Source organism: Hyla sarda, chromosome 6, assembly GCF_029499605.1.
Source record: "Hyla sarda isolate aHylSar1 chromosome 6, aHylSar1.hap1, whole genome shotgun sequence".
In the NCBI taxonomy this organism is placed as follows: Eukaryota; Metazoa; Chordata; class Amphibia; order Anura; family Hylidae; genus Hyla; species Hyla sarda.
This window is the reverse complement of record NC_079194.1, coordinates 202757703-202777310: the sequence shown is the minus strand read 5'-3', so window position 1 is coordinate 202777310 and position 19608 is coordinate 202757703. Positions and strand designations below refer to the sequence as shown.

General features: G+C 43.2%; 1 protein-coding gene across 4 annotated transcripts in view; it reads left to right on the top strand.

Moving 5' to 3' along the window:
* Positions 1–19608, top strand: part of AMFR (autocrine motility factor receptor) — a 66820-nt gene that overhangs the window by 9962 nt on the left and 37250 nt on the right. For all 4 annotated transcript variants that reach the window (XM_056526263.1, XM_056526262.1, XM_056526265.1 and 1 more), the window contains exons 2-7: positions 2701–2793; positions 9628–9792; positions 9874–10026; positions 11208–11248; positions 12397–12529; positions 12669–12802. In XM_056526263.1, coding sequence (XP_056382238.1) covers positions 2701–2793; positions 9628–9792; positions 9874–10026; positions 11208–11248; positions 12397–12529; positions 12669–12802 — 719 coding nt within the window. The remainder of the gene's footprint in view (positions 1–2700; positions 2794–9627; positions 9793–9873; positions 10027–11207; positions 11249–12396; positions 12530–12668; positions 12803–19608) is intronic.

Sequence of the window (19608 nt, the reverse complement as noted above, 5' to 3'; positions counted from 1 at the left end):
TACGTCTGTGGTTGTTAAGGCGTTAAATAGATGATCGGATCACCTGCGGCGCTGCGTGGGGATCCGATCATCTAAAATGGCGGCCGGAGGTCCGCTCACCTGCCTCCGGTCGTCTCCTGCTCTGGTCTGATATCGAGCAGACCAGAGCATAGCACTGAACCGTATTAACAATCAAGTGATTGCTATAGATAGTCCCTTTATGAAGACATAAAAAGTATTTAAAAAAATGCAAAAATAAACAGTTAAAAATAGAAAAATCCCCTACCCCAATAAAATGGAAATTGTCCCCCAAAAAGAGTAAAAAAAACATATTTGGTATCGCTGAGTGCGTAAATGTCCGAACTATCAATATATATAATGTTAATGATCCCGTACGGTGAACGGCGTAAACGTGAAAAGTCCCAAATTGCTGTTTTTTTTGTCACATTTTATAAAAAATAAAATAAAATAATAAAAAAGGTTCAAAAAGTTTGAGATTTTTTAAGCAGTATAATAGAAAAGTATCTAGCCGTGGTTATCATTTTGATCATATTGACCCACAGAATAAAGAAAACATGTCATTTTCATTAAAATTTCTTCCCTAAAAATTTTTTTGGGGTTCGCTGTACATTTTATGGTAAAATGAGAGGTGTCATTACAAAGTATAATTGGTCACGCCAAAAACAAGCCCTTATATTGGTCTGTGGATTGAAATATAACAGTTATGGATTTTAGAAGGCGAGAAGGAAAAAATGAAAACTAAAAAATAAAGTTGGTCTGGTCCTTAAGGTCAAAATGGGCTTGGTCCTTAAGGGGTTAAGATTATGAGCTTATTATACTTATTCACCACCATTAGGGCTGTAAATTAGTTGCAGAAAGCTCTACAGTGATATGTGTACAGATCCAGTAACTGGTGTCAGAAGAAGCAAACTGTAACACAGCAGAAGAGCAGTAGCTTTAGTGAACTATTTTAAGATGCTGTCCCTTAAAAATAGCTACCTCACCTCTGTGTGCAAGACGTGACCTGTGCTGCTGGCCATAGCTGTCAGAGAGTAATATTATGGTTCCCTTAACTACCAATTTGAATGACAAATTCAAAGTTAAAAAGACACTCTGGGGAACTAAACTTTTTAGAGATGTATCCCCTATCCACATGATGTGTTTAATCGCCAGGGGTCTGACCGCTGAGACCTCCGTGATCTCCTGTACAGGGCCCTGGCTACTTAGCCATTCTTGGCGTGGTGCAGCCCCTACCTTCCTGGAGGAGCACAAGTGACCACCCTCTGACAGTCACTGGCCGCAGCAATGTCCTGCTTGAGCGGCCCGTCACTGTCTAAGAATGTGGGGGATGGAGCACGCCAAGGATGGGTAAGTTGCTGGGGCCCTGTATAAGAGATCCGAGGAGGTCCCACCTTTCTCCCCTCTGTGCCTCAGGGCAGCTTTACTTGTTTATTTACATAAAGAACTTCCTATTGATGTCCTATCCGAGTCACAGGGGTTGGCAATGCTTCCATCACAGTCAGCTTTGCAACCCTCCTGATCCACACCCTCCTCTGAATGTAGCTCCACTAATTCTACCACCACGCAGGGAAAACAGGACTCCAGTGTGACTACAAGTGTATGCTGTCTGTAGGGCAGCATGGTGGTTCTGTTTCCTTGAAGCCCTGATGTTCTTTGTTGAAGTCTATGTATGTGTGTGTATATATAATTTTATTTTCTTTCAAATACAAAAGAGAAATATAAGAGACATATGCATGCCAGCGGTTTGGTGGTAAGCACTGCTTCCTTGCAGCACTGGGGTTCTGGCTTCAAATCCTACTTTGTTTTCCCTGTGTAATAAATATTTAAGCATGGGAAGAGCAAAGTCCTTGAAGATGTTGTTGTTTTTTTTTTTTTCCCGTCTTTGGGTCTCCACCAGCCATAATCCAGCACTACACGAGCATGGTTTCCTGACTTGATAGATTTGTTAAAGTAATTTTTTCGAAGGAGGGTTACAGCAGGTGGGAGAAACAAAAATAAATAAATACTGCAAGAGCTCAGCAGAGCTCCCGTAAGGCTATAGGCCGTTTGTTGGACACTTCTGTAGCTTGATATGTTTTTACCTACACGGATAAACAGTACAGACATTAATCCTAAAATAGCATTTAGGCACAAAGCTTGCAATGAGACACAGAAGGTAACACATACATTTGTTTGTAAATGAATGGATGTGAATGAGTTGTTGTTTTGTTGCAGCAGCTTTTGTTTCAGAAATTTCTCGTATTCATCTTTATTGATCTTTCATCCATATGTTGCTGTTGAAACAACCCCATTTACTAGAACTGACTTGCAAAGCAAAATTGCTGCCACATATCCACTACATGTGAATTTGACCTTATAAAACAACTGCAAAAGTTTAATGAAAAAGCCACTGCTGTTTTTAAGCCAAAGCCACAAATCAGCTCTACAATAAGTAGTAGTATAAGAACCCCTACATATTATCTGAGAGGAATTCCACAACAGCGTTCTATTACAGCAGTTTCCCATTCTGCTGCACCATTCACACTAGGTAGATTAGGTAGTGTGAATAGGCACTTAATAGTTCTCTTTTAAATTAAATGGTTTTCTTGCTGTTGCCCCAAAACTCAATGAAAACTACCAGTAAGAGCAATGTGTAAACAATTCCTAAAAATTCTGTATGCAGTATCGCACAGGCTGAACATGTCTTTTCTCTCTATGTAGGTCCTGGTGAATACCGTGTGCTGCTTGCTAATGCTTGTTGCTAAAGTAATTCAACATGTGGTGTTTGGTCCATTACGTGTCAGCGAGAGACAGGTGAGTATAGTGTAAATCTTATTTTGTCATTGTGATAAGTAGACTAGAATGGTTATCCAGGATTTTTAAGCTAATGGCCTTTCCTTGGGATAGGCTATTAAAGGACAACTGCAGCAGAAAACACTTATCCCTTATCCACAGAATAGGGCATAAGTGTTTGATCACGGGGGCCCGATCACTTGGACCGCCCCATGATCTCCTACACGGGGCCCTGGCATTAGCGCTCAGTGTAAGCGCTAATGTGCGTAGCGTCGGTCTGAGAGGTTGACAGTTACACCCCCTCCCTGCCCCATCCCCATACAGTTCTATGGGAGAGGCACGATCGCTGCTTCCCCGCCTCTCCCATAGAGTTACATGGAGGAGCCGTGGCCCCATGCAGGAGATCGTGGGGGGTCCCAGTGTTCGGACCCCCCACGATCAAACACATCCCCTATCCTGTGGGTAGGGGATAAGTGTTTTCCGCTGCAGTTGTCCTTTAACCCCTTAAGGACATAGGGCGTATCCATACGCCCCCGTTTCCAAGTCCTTAAGGACCGAGGGCGTATGGATACGCCCTGAGCATTTCCGGCCCCCGCCGCTAGCCGGAGGGGAGCCGGGGCCGGATGCCTGCTGAAATCGTTCAGCAGGCATCCCGGCATATCGCCCAGGGGGGTCATTATGTCCCCTCATGTCGGCGATTGCCGCAGATCGCTGGACAATTCAGTCCAGCGATCTGCGGCGGATTCCGGGTCAATCGGGTCTCCAGTGACCCGATGACCCGGAATTACTGGCTGATCGGGGCCGTCAGAGACGGCCCCGAACAGCCAGAGCCAGCAGGGGTGAGGTGGCACTGGTGCCACCTCACGATCGCCCTGATTCGTCGGCCGGATTCCCGGCCGACCAATCAGGGTGCCTGCTGCGGGTGTCACTCCCGCAACCCGCTCCGCCCCTCTTCCGGAGGGGAGGACGTGAGCGGGTGCGGGAAGACGACCCCCCCGGTGCTGGGGACCCCGATCCCCGGCGTCCCTGTTGGGATCGGGGCCCCAGGAGCGACGGTGGCGGCGAGGGACTGACGTGTGCGGCGGCATCGTTGAGCAGCAGCAGGAGGTGAGTGACAGCCTCCTGCTGTTGCTTAGCAACAGCTCCCAGCATGCAAAAAGGGCATGCTGGGAGCTGTAGTTATGCAACAGCAGGAGGCAGACCACCACAACTCCCAGCATGCCCTTATGGGCATGCTGGGACTTGTAGTTTTGCAACAGCTGTAGGCACATTCTTTCTATGGAAAAGTGTACCTTCAGCTGTTGTATAACTACAACTCCCAATCAGCTAAAGTGCATGCTGGGAGTTGTAGTGGTGCATCTGGTGGTTGCATAACTACAACTCCCAGCATGCCCGTTGGCTGTCGGTGACTGCTGAGAGTTGTAGTTTTGCAACAGCTGAAGGCACACTGAGTTAAGTAGCAAACCAGTGTGTCTCCATCTGTTGCATAACTACAATCCCCAGCATCCCCAGCCAATGTAGTATGCCTCCGGCTGTTGCATAACTACAAGACCCAGCATGCCCTTCCGCTGTCTGTACATGCTGGGGGTTGTAGCTTTTGCAACAGCTGAAGGCACACTGGTTGCAAAACACTGAGTTTGTTACCAAACTCGGTGTTTCACAACCTGTGTGTCTCCAGCTGTTGCAAAACTACAACTTCCAGCATGCCCTGATAGACCGTACATGCTGGGAGTTGTAGTTTTGCAACAGCTGGAGGTATTTCCCCCCCCCCCCCCCCTCCATGTGAACGTACAGGGTACACTCACATGGGCGGAGGATTACAGTAAGTATCAGGCTGCAAGTTTGAGTTGCGGCAAATTTTCTGCCGCTGCTCAAACTGCCAGCGAGAAACTACTGTGAACCCCCCGCCCGTGTGACTGTACCCTAAAAACACTACACTACACTAACACAAAATAAAAAGTAAAAAACACTACATATACACATACCCCTACACAGCCCCCCTCCCCAATAAAAATGAAAAACGTCTGGTACGCCACTGTTTCCAGAACGGAGCCTCCAGCTGTTGCAAAACAACTACTCTCAGTATTGCCAGATAGCCACTGACTGTCTAGGCATGCTGGGAGTTTTACAACAGCTGGAGGCCCCCTGTTTGGGAATCACTGGCGTAGAATACCCCTATGTCCACCCCTATGCAAGTCCCTAATTTAGGCCTCAAATGCGCATGGCGCTCTCACTTTGGAGCCCTGTCGTATTTCAAGGCAACAGTTTAGGGTCACATATGGGGTATCGCCGTACTCGGGAGAAATTGGGCTTCAAATTTTGGGGGGGATTTTCTGCTATTACCCTTTTTAAAAATGTAAAATTTTTGGGAAAACAAGCATTTTAGGTAAAAAAAAATTTTTTTTTTACATATACAAAAGTCATGAAACACCTGTGGGGTATTAAGGTTCACTTAACCCCTTGTTACGTTCCCCGAGGGGTCTAGTTTCCAAAATGGTATGCCATGTGTTTTTTTTTTTTTGCTGTTCTGGCACCATAGGGGCTTCCTAAATGCGGCATGCCCCCAGAGCAAAATTTGCTTTCAAAAAGCCAAATGTGACTCCTTCTCTTCTGAGACCTGTAGTGCGCCAGCAGAGCAATTTTCACCCCCATATGGGGTGTTTTCTGAATCGGGAGAAATTGGGTTTCAAATTTTGGGGGGTATTTTCTGCTATTGCCCTTTTTAAAAATGTAAAATTTTTGGGAAACCAAGCATTTTAGGTAAAAAAAAAAATTATTTTTTTTACATATGCAAAAGTCGTGAAACACCTGTAGGGTATTAAGGTTAACGTTACCCCTTGTTACGTTCCCTGAGGGGTCTAGTTTCCAAAATGGTATGCCATGTTTTTTTTTTTGGCTGTCCTGGCACCATAGGGGCTTCCTAAAGGTGACATGCCCCCCAAAAACCATTTGTCGCTCCTTCCCTTCTGAGCCCTCTACTGCGCCCGCCGAACAATTAACATAGACATATGAGGTATGTGCTTACTCGAGAGAAATTGGGTTTCAAATACAAGTAAAAATTTTCTCCTTTTTACCCCTTGCAAAAATTCAAAAATTGGGTCTACAAGAACATGCGAATGTAAAAAATGAAGATTTTGAATTTTCTCCTTCACTTTGCTGCTATTCCTGTGAAACACCTAAAGGGTTAATACACTTACTGAATGTCATTTTGAATACTTTGGGGGGTGCAGTTTTTATAATGGGGTCATTTATGGGGTATTTCTAATATGAAGACCCTTCAAATCCACTTCAAACCTGAACTGGTCCATGAAAAATAGCGAGTTTGAAAATTTTGTGAAAAATTTCAAAATTGCTGCTGAACTTTGAAGCCCTCTGGTGTCTTCCAAAAGTAAAAACTCATACATTTTATGATGCAAACATAAAGTAGACATATTGTATATGTGAACCCAAAAAAAAATTATTTTGAATATCCATTTTCCTTACAATCAGAGAGCTTCAAAGTTAGAAAAATGCAAAATTTTCATTTTTTTCATCAAATTTGGGGATTTTTCATCAAGAAAGGATGCAAGATACCACAAAATTTTACCACTAAGTTAAAGTAGAATATGTCACGAAAAAACAGTCTCGGAATCAGAATGATAACTAAAAGCATTCCAGAGTTATTAATGTTTAAAGTGACAGTGGTCAGAATTGCAAAAAATGCTCTGGTCCTTAAGGTGAAAAAGGGCTCGGTCCTTAAGGGGTTAATATTTAAAGGAAATCTGTCACCTGCACTAACCTGTCGATATCGACAGAGTGCAGGTGACGCTGATTACATCCGTACTCTCCTTGTCCCGTTCCGTGGCGGGGATCTTCAGTAATCTCCTCCGTTAGCTCCGCTCTGGGCATCTGGCTTGGGGGATGGGCGGAGCTTACTGATGTCACCGCTGCTGTTCTCTCCTGGGCTCTTTGCAACAGGACTTCGGCCTTGCAAGTCTGTAAGGCAGCCACCTGGTCGTCCTTGCACACGTTTACAAAACTTTGCAAGGTGCCTACCCTTTTCATCCGCTGACGCTGGTTTGGGTCGCAAGGTGTTACATACGGCTGTGGCCCAGCCTTCCACCTGAGTTTGAGTTTTATCCCACTCCGGGGACTGTTTTGGTACGTCCCACTGTCTCCGTGTCCCCCAATGGAGCCAAACAAGAAAAGTAGATTTTTATGCTTACCGTAAAATCTTTCTCGCAGGATCCATTGTGGGACCCATTTTGTTCTGGTGTCCTTGGTTCGGTTGCCTGTCCGAGGGTTGGTACGGTTATTTTTTGTCTGTGGTTTCCTCCGACAGTTGCTGTTTTTTCTTTCCCTGCCAGTCCTCTCCTACCCCTGTCAGTCCTCTCCTACTTCTTTGGGACTAAACTGATAGCTCAGAGTCTGTAGGCGGGTCTGTGGGAGGGGCCGGCTTTCTTTTAGTTGCCTAGTGTCAGCCTACTAGTAGCGGCAGCATATACCCACGGTCTTTGTATTCCCCCCCCCCCCCCCCCAATAGATCCTCTGAGAAAGATTTTACCATATGCAACAAACCAAACACAGAGCCATCTCTGCAAAAAGAAAGTAAGGCATAGCCAAGGTCTGAGTTTAGGAATTACGGCTCTATGTAAGCACATGGAGCAGCTTCAAAAGGCTAAAACTAGTCCATTAATGACTGTTTGCTACAGCTACTGCTAGTTCACTGCTGTCCACTGGCTACAGCTACCACTAGTCCACCAATGCCTGCTTTCTGCTGTCTGCTGGCTACAGCTACCACTCGTCCACCAATGCCTGCTGGCTACAGCTACCACAATTTCTTCACTACTGACAGGTTTTTTACCAATTTGAGGCACAAAAAGTGATCATTTTTGGAAAGCTTGGAAAAAGCCATTGCATCTTCTTCTACCTCTGTGCATTTTTACACAGGCAGGTATCTGCCAACATAAAGTGCCACTTTATGCATCTTTTATTTTAGAGTTAATAACAATACAAAATTTGCTAGATATACTCATGTTTTAAAAGCTTATTTCACTGACAGTTCAGAGAACTTGTTTTGCTGTGAACCTAACATTTTCCCAAAAGTTTGGCGAGCCCTGCAAACTTTTTACAGTATTTTTTTTTTTTTTGTACATGTGGGACCAGCACCTTGCCTGAGCTTTTTTACAGCATTTAGAGAGATGCTTTATACCAGCCCTCATGGACCTAGGCAACAGTGTATTAAAGCTGTCATATTAGGATAAACGGGTAAGGCCTCTGCGCACGCTTGGTAAACTTTTCAGAGGTCATTCTAAAGGGAGGGGGGGGGATGTTCTGTGAACAACAGCTATTATGTGCACCTCAGTCAACTGCTCGATTTCAAGATTATTTAAAAATATAGATAGTAAAATGGAAAATTAAAAAAAATCACCAAAAATTCTTAAAAATATACACTGCTCAAAGGGAACACCAAGATAACAAATCCTAGATCTGAACGAATGAACTAATTGTATGAAATACTTTTGTCTTTACATAGTTGAATGTGCTGACAACAAAATCACACACAAATTATCAATGGTAATCAACCCTACAACTCCTGGGCATGCTACTGATGAGGTGGCAGATGGTCTCCTGAGGCAGTCTGTGGTGCAACGTGGCGTTGGTGGATGGAGCGAGACATGATGTGCTCAATCGGATTCAGGTCTGGGGAACGGGCGGGCCAGTCCATAGCATCAATGCGTTCCTCTTGCAGGTACTGATGACATACTCCAGCCACATGAGGTCTAGCACTGTCTTGCATTAGGAGGAACCTAGGACCAACCGCACCAGCATATGGTCTCACAAGAGGTCTGAGGATCTCATCTCGGTATCTAATGGCAGTCAGGCTACCTCTGGCAAGCACATGGAGGGCTGTCCGCCCCCCCTCCCCGAAGAAATGCCACCCCGCACCATTAATGACCCACCGCCAAACCGGGCATGCTGGAGGATGTTGCAGGCAGCAGAACATTCTCCACGGCGTCTCCAGACTCTGTCATATCTGTCACGTGCTCAGTGGGAACCTGCTTTCATCTGTGAAGAGCACAGGGTGTCGGTGGTGAATTTGCCAATCTTGGTGTTCTCTGGCAAATGCCAAATGTCCTGCACGGTGTTGGGCCCTCCTACCACCCTCATGAAGTCTGTTTATGACCGTTTGAGTGGACACATGCACATTTGTGGCCTGCTGGATGTCATTTTGCAGGGCTCTGGCAGTGCTCCTCCTTGCACAAAGGCAGAGGTAGCGGTCCTGCTGCTGGGTTTTTGCCCTTCGGCCTCCTCCACGTCTCCTGAAGTACGGGCCTGTCTCCTTGTAGCGCCTCCATGTTCTGGACACTACGCTGACACACAGCAAACCTTATTGCCACAGCTCGCATTGATGTGCCATCCTGGATAAGCTGCACTACCTGAGCCATTTGTGTGGGTTGTAGACTCCGTCTCATGCTACCACTAGAGTGAAAGCACCGCCAGCATTAAAAAGTGACCAAAACATCAGCCAGTAAGCATAGGAACTGAGAAGCGGTCTGTGGTCACCACCTGCAGAACCACTCCTTTATAGGGGGTGGCTTGCTAATTGCCTATAATTTCCACCTGTTTTCTGTTCCATTTGCACAACAGCATGTGAAATTGATTGTCAATCAGTGTTACTTCCTGAGTGGACAGTGTGATTTCACAGAAGTGTCATTGACTTGGAGTTACATTGTGTTAGTGTTCCCTTTATTTTTTGAACAGTGTATTTAACATAAAATCTTGCTTTTTAACAACGGTAATTTTCCGATTTATGCATTCTCTTTTTGTTGGTAGGTGCCTACCTTGTCTCACTGCCATTTCCTGTCTTTGCAGCATCTGAAGGACAAGTTTTGGAATTTTATCTTTTACAAGTTCATCTTCATCTTCGGAGTCTTGAATGTGCAGACTGTGGAGGAGGTTGTTCTGTGGTTCTTGTGGTTTGCAGGCTTGGTCTTCCTTCATCTCATGGTGCAGCTGTGCAGAGACAGATTTGAATACGTACGTACAACAAACATAAAGCTTGGTGAATGTCTGTAATACTTGTTTCTGAGTTAAATATTTCTTTTTATTACCCTTTAGTTGTCCTTTTCACCCACCACCCCAATGAGCTGCCATATTCGTGTGTTAGTTCTTCTCTCTGCCATGCTTGGGGTGTGCTGCTGCTTGGCTGTGCTATGTATGTTTGCTGGATATGCCCACGGGATGCACACACTGGCCTTCATGGCTGCTGAGGCAAGTAAAGAAATTATTTGTATGTGATGTAAATGTATTCTTGTTTAGTCTACCATTTCGTAGGGCAGTGTGACCGCTATTGTCTCTCAGACTTCTTGTCACTTGTTGATACTGTTGGTTCATGGAGTCTAAAACCAGCCCGTTTTGTTACAAGTCATCTAATGGACATTTCTGGAGGCCAGATTTTTGTCGTTACACTTGTTTCAAAATCACACATTGCCATTGTTTGATGCAGTTTTTAATTAAAAGCATCAGTGGGTTTAAAAGAAAGGATAGGTAGAAAAATAAGTGTGACAGCAGCCTAAAATGAGGAGCCTAAATGAACAGTGTTTTTCATCCTGAATCTCTGACATTCAGACCCCCACAGATGAGGGGCATTGGAGGCACAGCTGATTTAGGCAAACCTAAATCAAAATCACACGATTAATTTAACATTTATTCTTGATTACATCCAATAAATGATTATTTTAGGCCATGCTCTTTTTAAATGTCACAACATTCAATTTTGGCTTGGGTTATTTCTTATAAAGTGCCCAGCCTCATTACACCCCCCCCTTATGGGCCTCACATATTATAATACCTCCCTTAGTGTCCCCACACTATATAATGGCTTCTAACAGTATGATGCCCCCTAAGTGCCCCACAGACAATATTATGCCTTCCATGTCCAAACATTATTGGTTTACTAACTCTATAGGAAAAAATCTTTGTGCCCCCCCCCCATCTCAGTCTTAATCCACTGTATATTGATACCATACATTCGCTACCAATTCTAAATGAACAGAGATCTGCTGCCAGCCTGAATCTAGTGCCCATGATGTCACACATTACATTGCGGTTTTGATAAATGATCACGTTTATTGTGTAGTTATTGCAAGGTGGACTTCGTTGTGAGCTTGTAATACCATTATAAAACTATTAACTTGTATTGTAATATGATTCCCTTATGCTGGTTTATTAGTCATGACGATTACTTCATTCAGTTTACAGTTGCATCTGTTAAATTGCAATAATTTAGTAGTACCATTGCTGCCAAATGGCACTGTGCATTCATTATAGTATCTTTCTATGTTACATCAGGTCATTCATACTGCCAAGTGACACTGTGCATTCATTATAGTATCTTTCTATGTTACATCAGGTCATTCATACTCTAACACCTGCCTTCTTTCCTTGTGTAGTGTATGCTGGTGACAACAAGAACAGCCCATGTTGTCTTGCGGTGAGTAGTAGGGTAGCTTCCTCCTGTATGGTTCACATTGGATGTATCATAGTGTGTAGTGTACTTCTACTTGCATTATTTAGCTGTTTGTGTGTTTGTTGTTACACAATGTAAAGTGTGCTGCCTAATAATTGACAAAGCATTGGTTGTTGGGGTGCCATACTGATTTTATTGATTTACAGATGGAAACAATGAGTTCATTCAGTTAAAAGTATTCTTAGCTGATACCTCCAGGTGCAGTGAAGAAATAATAAAAAAAAAAACAGCTCCCACTCCTTTGCTTTTGGCGCTTCTGACACGGACGGTCCTTGCAGTTATTTTCTGCTTCTTGGTTCCAGTGATGTTGGGGCTGGGTGGTGTCGGAGTGCAGAAGCGGAGGAGTAGGGCCAGTGAGTAAAGCTGCAGGAGAAATATGGTTTGTATGGTAATTAGCCATTTGCAGCAGCTTTCTGTGTTTACTAATAGAGGGGATCTCATGCACAGTAACCCTTTACAACATAACTTCTATATACCCTATTCCAGGATATTCCAGTAGGATATCTCTTTTAATGGTTGCTGTACATTAATGTCACATCAAAAGTTTTTATCGCTAAGCCACAGCTCTTTGTCGGACAAAGTATGAAAATATAAAGAAAATTGTTAAAATAATGCAAGGCGTGCACCCCAGCTTTACGTGCAAAGTACAAAGGAATTCTGGAGAGTTTGCAGTTGTAAATTTGCCCCACAGAATCCACATGCTATTAAGGCTATTTTCACATGTTGGGAAATATGCGTAACGTGTGCTCCCAAAAACATAGGCAGGCATTCTGCACACTTACATGTTTTGCCAGTACTAGAATCGCTCAAAAATTTGCCAAAAATTGGTGGCAATGCATTTCTGAGCAGAATCCGCAGAAACAATGAACCTGTTTGTTGTTACTGCTGATACCAAAATTGTGAATTCCGCCGTTTGCACAGTGCAGCAGAATCCCATTCAAATCAACAGAATTTGCAAGCTGAATTTTTCTGGCAGATTCCACCTGGAAATTCTGCTGTGTGAACATGGCTTAAAAATGTCTTTTGCAGTGAGTACATATGAATACTACATGCTGTTACTATGTTAAATACAATATAAATAAATAAAAAAGCATTTTATTTTTTTGTTGCAGTTATGTGATTCACCTTTGGGATCTTAACCATGACGGAACGTGGGAAGGCAAAGGGACTTATGTTTATTACACAGATTTTGTAATGGAGCTCAGTCATCTTTCTATGGACCTCATGCATCACATTCATATGTTGGTAAGCATTTTGTCTTCTTCTAAATCTAAAATTGTAAACAAATATTAAAATTGACCTGTAATGGTTCTTGCTAGTTGCTTATTGTTTTTTTTATTTTTTATTCTTATTTATTTTTATTTTATTTCTTTTTGTCTGCTAGTTATTTGGCAACATTTGGCTTTCCATGGCAAGCCTGGTCATCTTCATGCAACTGCGTCACCTTTTTCATGAACTACAACGCAGACTTCGCCGACACAAAAATTATTTACGGGTTGTTGGAAACATGGAGGCTCAGTAAGTTTTAGTTTATGGATTTGAAATTTCATATAAATATGTCTCTTGGATACCGTATTGTGTGTGTGTGTGTGTGTGTGTGTGTATATGTATACAGTAAAGGAAAAAATTGATTTCAATGGGATTCTGCTGCACTGTTCACACGGTGGAATTTACCCGGCAAAAACATCCGCCGCAGAAATCTCTATTCTCGCATCCACAAAAAGAATAGACTTGTCTATTCTTTTTGTGGATTTTTCTTGTAAATCCATTGCCGTATGAGATGGCGCATTTTCATGTGGGCTTAGCGCCCACTGATTTTTTTCAAATGTGCAGAATGTTTGCACATGTTCTCTATTTTACACCATGTGAATGTGGCCTTCAATGGAGTGGTCCTTATATCATTTTTTTTACTCGTACAATAGAGACCTGTCCACAAAAGCAATTGATTAGATTCCAAACTCTCCACCATGGCTACGGCCAAAGAGCTGTCCAGGGTTGTCAGGGACAAGATTGTTGACCTACACAAGGCTGGAATGGGCTACAAGATTATCACCAAGCAGCTTAGTGACAAGTTTTACATCAGTTGGTGTGATTATTCCCAAATAAAAGAAACACAAATTAACAAATAGTGGATAACACACTACTCCATGAAGGACTGAAATCCTGAAGCGCCCACGAGGCCCCCCTGCTCAAGAAAGCCCAGGTACAGGCCTGTCTGAAGTTTGCCAATGAACCTCCCAATCATTCAGCTGTTTATTAGCAAACTTCAGATGGACCTGTACATGTTTTACTTGAGCAGGGGAACCTTCTGGGCGCTGTAAGATTTCAGTCATTAATGACATGGTTTGTTACAAATTATTTTCTTGGCGACTTTAGTCCCAGCTACCCTGAGATCATTGACAAGATCTTCCTGTTTAGTTCTGGCAAGACTTCTCACTGTTTTCATGATCATTGAAACTCAACAAGGTGAAATCTTGAATGGAGCCCCTGACCGAGGGGGATTTTGGGCGGGTTCACGTGGAGATTCCGAGTGCTGTTACTGGCACTAGGACGACGTGGACATTTGCCTTCTCAATAGACTGCAATGTCTAATATTTATAGGTGTGTGTGTATGTATGTGTATGTATATATATATATATATATATATATATATATATATATATATATATGTATATATATATATATGTGTGTGTGTATATATATATATATATATATATATATATATATATATATATATATATATATATATATATATATATATATATATATATATATAATATAACATAACATTAGCTCATAGTTTTAATAATATATATACAGTTTTTTATTTCCATAACCCTGTGTATGTGTGTATGTATATGTGTGTGTGTGTATGTATATGTATATACCGTATTTATCGGCGTATAACACGCACTTTTTAGGCTAAAATTTTTAGCCTAAAGTCTGTGTGCGTGTTATACGCCGATACCCCCCCAGGAAAGGCAGGGGGAGAGAGGCCGTCGCTGCCCGCTTCTCTCCCCCTGCCTTTCCTGGGGTCTAGAGCGCTGCTGTCGGCCCTTTTCACCCCCTGGTTATCGGCGCCGCTGCCCATTCTGTCCCCCTGACTATCAGTGCCGGCGCCGATAGCCAGGGGGAGAGAAGCGGCGCCGACAGCCAGGGGGAGAGAAGGGGCAGTGGCACCCATTGCCGCTGCCCCGTTGCCTCCCCCCATCCCCAGTGGCATAATTACCTGAGTCGGGTCCGCGCTGCTCCGCTGCTCCAGGCCTCCGTCGTTGCTATGCGCTGAACGGCGCGGCGCATCACGTCAGAGCGCCGCGCATAGAAACGATGCTGGTCCCCAGCGTCGTTGCTATGCACGGCGCGGCGCTCTGACGTCATGCGCCGCGCCTTTCAGCGCATAGCAACGACGGAGGCCTGGAGCAGCGCGGACCCGACTCAGGCCTGGAGCTGGTGTTATCCCAAATTTTTCATTTTCACAAGGAGAAATAGGAAAAAGCCCCCCAAAATTTGTAACACCATTTTTTTCTGAGTATATAAATGCCCCATATGTGGACGTAAAGGGCTCTGTGGGCGCACTAAAATGCTCAGAAGGAGTGCCATTGGGCTTTTGGAGAGAGAATGTGTCTGGAATTGAAGGCCACGTGTGTTTACATAGCCCCCATAGTGCCAGAACAGTGTAACTTCCCCACATGTGACCCCATTTTGTAAACTACACCCCTCACGGAATGTAATAAAGGGGTACAGTGAGCATTTACTCCCCACAGGTGTCTGACAGATTTTTGGAACAGAGGTCCGTGAAAATGAAAAATCTGTCAAACGCCAGGGGTTGTAAATGTTCACTGCACCCCTTATTACATTCTGTGAGGGGTATAGTTTCCAAAATCGGGTCACATGTGGGGGTTTCTGCTGTTCTGGCATCATGGGAGGTTTGTAAATGTATATGGCCCCCGACTTCAATTCCAGCAAAATTCTATCTCCAATGGCGCTCCTACTGTTCCGAGACCTGTATGGAGCCAGAAGAGCACTTAACATCCCCATATGGGGTGTTTTCTTAACCGGGAGAAATTGTGCTTCATATTGTGGGGTCCACTTTCTCCTATTACACCATGTGAAAATGAAAAATTTGGAGTAACACCATAATTTTAGTGTTAAAAATCTAATTTTCCATGTCCAACTTCAACGCAAAGTCGTCAAACACCTGTGAGATGTTAAGGCTCCCTGTACCCTTTGTTACGTTCCCTGAGGGGTGTAGTTTCCAAAATAGGATGCCATGTGGGGGGATTTTTGCTGTTCTGGCACCCTGGGGACTTTCTAAATGCAACATGCCCCCCAAAAACAATTTCAGCAAAATTCAGTTTCAAAAAGCAAAATTTTGCTCCTTCTTTTCTGAACACTGTAGTGCGCCAGCAGAGCACTTAACGTCCACCTATGGGGCGTTTTCTTAATCAGGAGAAATTGGGCTTCAAATTTTGGTGTCCGTTTTCTCCTATCATCCCTTGTGAAAAAGATAAATTTGGGGTAACACCATCATTTTAGTGTTAAAATTCTAATTTTCCATTTTCACGTCTAACTTTAATGCAAAGTCGTCAAACACCTGTGGGGTGTTAAGGCTCACTATACCAGTTATGTTCCTTGAGGGGTCTAGTTTCCAAAATAGTATGCCGTGGCCCCCAAAAACCATGACAGCAAATTAAAAAAAAAAAAATCCTACAGTTGCTCTTTGCCTCTTGAATGTTGTGAGCCCGCTGAGCACTTTGTCAACATATGAGGTATTTATGTACTCTAGAGAAATTGGGCTACAAATTTTGGGGGGCTTTTTCTCCTTTTACCATTTTTAACCCCTTAAGGACCGGGGGTTTTTCCGTTTTTGCATTTTCGCTTTTTGCTCCTTGCCTTTAAAAAATCATAACTCTTTCAATTTTGCACCTAAAAATCCATATGATGGCTTATTTTTTGCGCCACCAATTCTACTTTGTAATGACGTCAGTCATTTTGCCCAAAAATCTACGGTGAAACGGGAAAAAAAAATCTTTGTGCGACAAAATTGAAAGAAAAACGCTGTTTTGTAAATTTGGGGGCTTCCGTTTCTACGTAGTACATTTTTCGGTAAAAAGGACACCTGATATTTATTCTGTAGGTCCATACGATTAAAATGATACCCTACTTATATAGGTTAGATTTTGTCGTACTTCTGGAAAAAATCATAACTACATGAAGGAAAATTAATACGTTTAAAATTGTCATCTTCTGACCCCTACAACTTTTTTATTTTTCCGTGTATGGGGCGGTATGAGGGCTCATTTTTTGCGCCGTGATCTGAAGTTTTTAACGGTACCATTTTTGCATTGATAGGACTTATTGATCGATCAATTGATGGAATTTTTTTGCGCGCACGCCATTGACTGAGCGGTTTAATAATGATATATTTTTATAATTCGGACATTTCCGCACGCGGTGATACCATATATGTTTTTATTTTTATTTAAACTGTGTTTTTTTTTTTTTTATTGGAAAAGGGGGGTGATTCAAACTTTTAATAGGGGAGGAGTTAAATGATCTTTATTCACTTTTTTTTTTCACTTTTTTTTTTGCAGTGTTATAGGTCCCATAGGGACCTATAACAGTGCACACACTGATCTTCATCATTGATCAGTAGTTTCTCATAAGAAACCAGTGATCAACGATTCTGCAGCATGACTGCTCATGCCTGGATCTCGGGCACTGAGCAGTCATTCCGGCGATCGAACAGCGAGGAGGCAGGAAGGTCCTGTCAGCTGTTCGGGATGCTGCGACTAGCCGCGGCTATCCCGAACAGCCCGACTGAGCTAGCCGGGAACTTTCACTTTTAGCCGCGCGGCTAAAGGGTTAATAGCGCGCGGCGCCGCGATCGGCGCTGCGCGCTATTAGAGGCGGTCCCGGCTTCACTATGACGCCGGGCCCGCCGTCATATGACGCGGGGTTACTGTGTAACCCCGCGTTATATCAGAAGAGCAGTACCAAGGGCGTACCAGTACGTCCTTGGTCCTTAAGGGGTTAAAAATGAAAAAAGGGGGCTACAAGAACATGTTAGTGTAAAAAACGCAGGTTTTGATTTTTCTCCTCTACTTTGCTGCAATTCATGTGAAACACCTAAAGGGTTAACACACTTTTTGAAAGTCATTTTGAATCCTTTGAGGGGTGTAGTTTCTATAATGAGGTCATTTAGGGGGTATTTCTCACAGAATGGCCCCTCAAATCCGGTTTAAACTTAACTGGTCCCTGAAAAATTCAGATTTAGAAATTTTCATGAAAATTATGAAAATTGCTGCTATAATTTGAAGCCCTCTAATGTCTTCAAAAAGTAAAAATAGGTAAATTTTCTGATGCAAAAATAGACATATTGTATATGTGATTCAATATAACATTTATTGTGAATATCCATTTTCCTTACAATCAGAGAGCTTCAAAGTTAGAAAAATGCTAAATTTTCAAAATTTTCATAAAATTTTTAGATTTTTCACCAAGAAAGCATGCAAGTAGCGACAAAAATTTGCCGATATGTTAAAGCATCCCAGAGTTATTAACCCCTTAAGGACGCAGCCCTTTTTCACCTTAAGGACTGAGCCCTTTTTTGCAATTCTGACCACCGTCGTTTTACGCATTAATAACTCAAACGCTTTTACCGAATATTCTGATTCTGAGATTTTTTTCGGGACATATTCTACTTTATTTTGGTGGTTAATTTTCGGTGTTACTTGCATCCTTTTTTGGTGACAAATCCCAAAATTTCATGAAAATTTAGAAAATTTTGCATTTTTCTAACTTTGAAGCTCTCTGCTTGTAAGGAAAATGGATATTGCAAATTTTATTTTTATTCACAAATACAATATATCCACTTAATGTTGGCATCATAAAATGGACATATTTTAACTTTTTGAAAAAATTAGAGGGCTTCAAAGTAGAGCAGCAATTTTCAAAAATCTCATGAAAATTGCAAAATCTGAAGGGACAGATGTTACAGAACTACAACTCCCAGCATGGGCAGTCTAGGCATGCTGAGAGTTGTAGTTTGGCAACATCTGGAGGGCTACCGTTTGGGCACCACTGTAACAGTGGTCTCCAAACTGTGACCCTCCAGATGTTGCAAAACTACAGCTCCCAGCATGCCCAGACAGCCTTTGGCTGTCTAGGCATGCTGGGAGTTGCAGTTTGGCACCAACTAGGAAGGGCAGCAGTAAATATCACTTACTGCCCTTTTCCTTCCCCCCCCACCGTCCTTTCCCTACCTGCGCCTGTCTCCAGCGACGATCGGCGGTCCACACGCATCTTCTCCTCCAGGTACTGGCCTCCATCTTCTCCCCACGTTCCCCACGACATCCAGGGGTGGGCAGGTGGGCAGGACAGGGGGTTGCCATGGCAACCCACTGTCCTGCGCTGCCATTGGTCAGAATCAGTTCTGACCAATGGCAGGGGATAGAAGGAGATCGCAGCACTGTGACCTTGCTCCTATCCCTCAGGATGATCGGGGGTGTCACTGACAGCTCCGATCATCCCTATTTTCCGGGTGATCGGGTCACCAGAGACCCGATCAGCCCGGAATAGGAGAAAATCGCATGTCTGAATTGACATGCAATTTTATGAGATCGCCGACATGGAGGGGGGGGTCTCAGGACCCCCCTTGGCGATGTGCCGGGATGCCTGCTGAAGGCTTCCCGGTCCAGTCCCGAACCGGCTAGCGGCGGGGACTGGAATTCCCACGGGTATATGCATACGCCCCACGTCCTTAAGGACTCGGGATGCAGGGCGTATGCATACGCCCGGCGTCCTGAAGAGGTTAATGCATAAAGTGACAGTGGTCAGAATTGCAAAAAAAGGCTCAGTACTTAAGGGGTTGATTACATTTGTAATAGAAACAAACCCCCCCCCCCCCCCCAAAAAAAAAATAAAAAAAAAAAAAAAAACACAACTCACTTTACTTTTGGTTTTTTCCTCCTCACCTTTTAAAATCATAACCCTTTCAATTTTGCACCTAAAAATCCATATGAGGGCTTATTTTTTGTGCCACCAATTCTACTCAGTCATTTTACCTAAAAATCTATGGCGAAACGGAAAAGAAAATCATTGTGCGACAAAATTGAAATAAAAACACAACTTTGTCAATTTTGGGGGCTTCCGTTTCTACACCGTACATTTTTTTGGTAAAAATGACACCTTATCTTTATTCTGTAGGTTCATACGATTAAAATGATACCCTACTTATATAGGTTTGATTTTGTCGTACTTTTGGAAAAAATCATAACTTCATGCACGAAAATTAATACATTTAAAATTGTCCTTTTCTGACC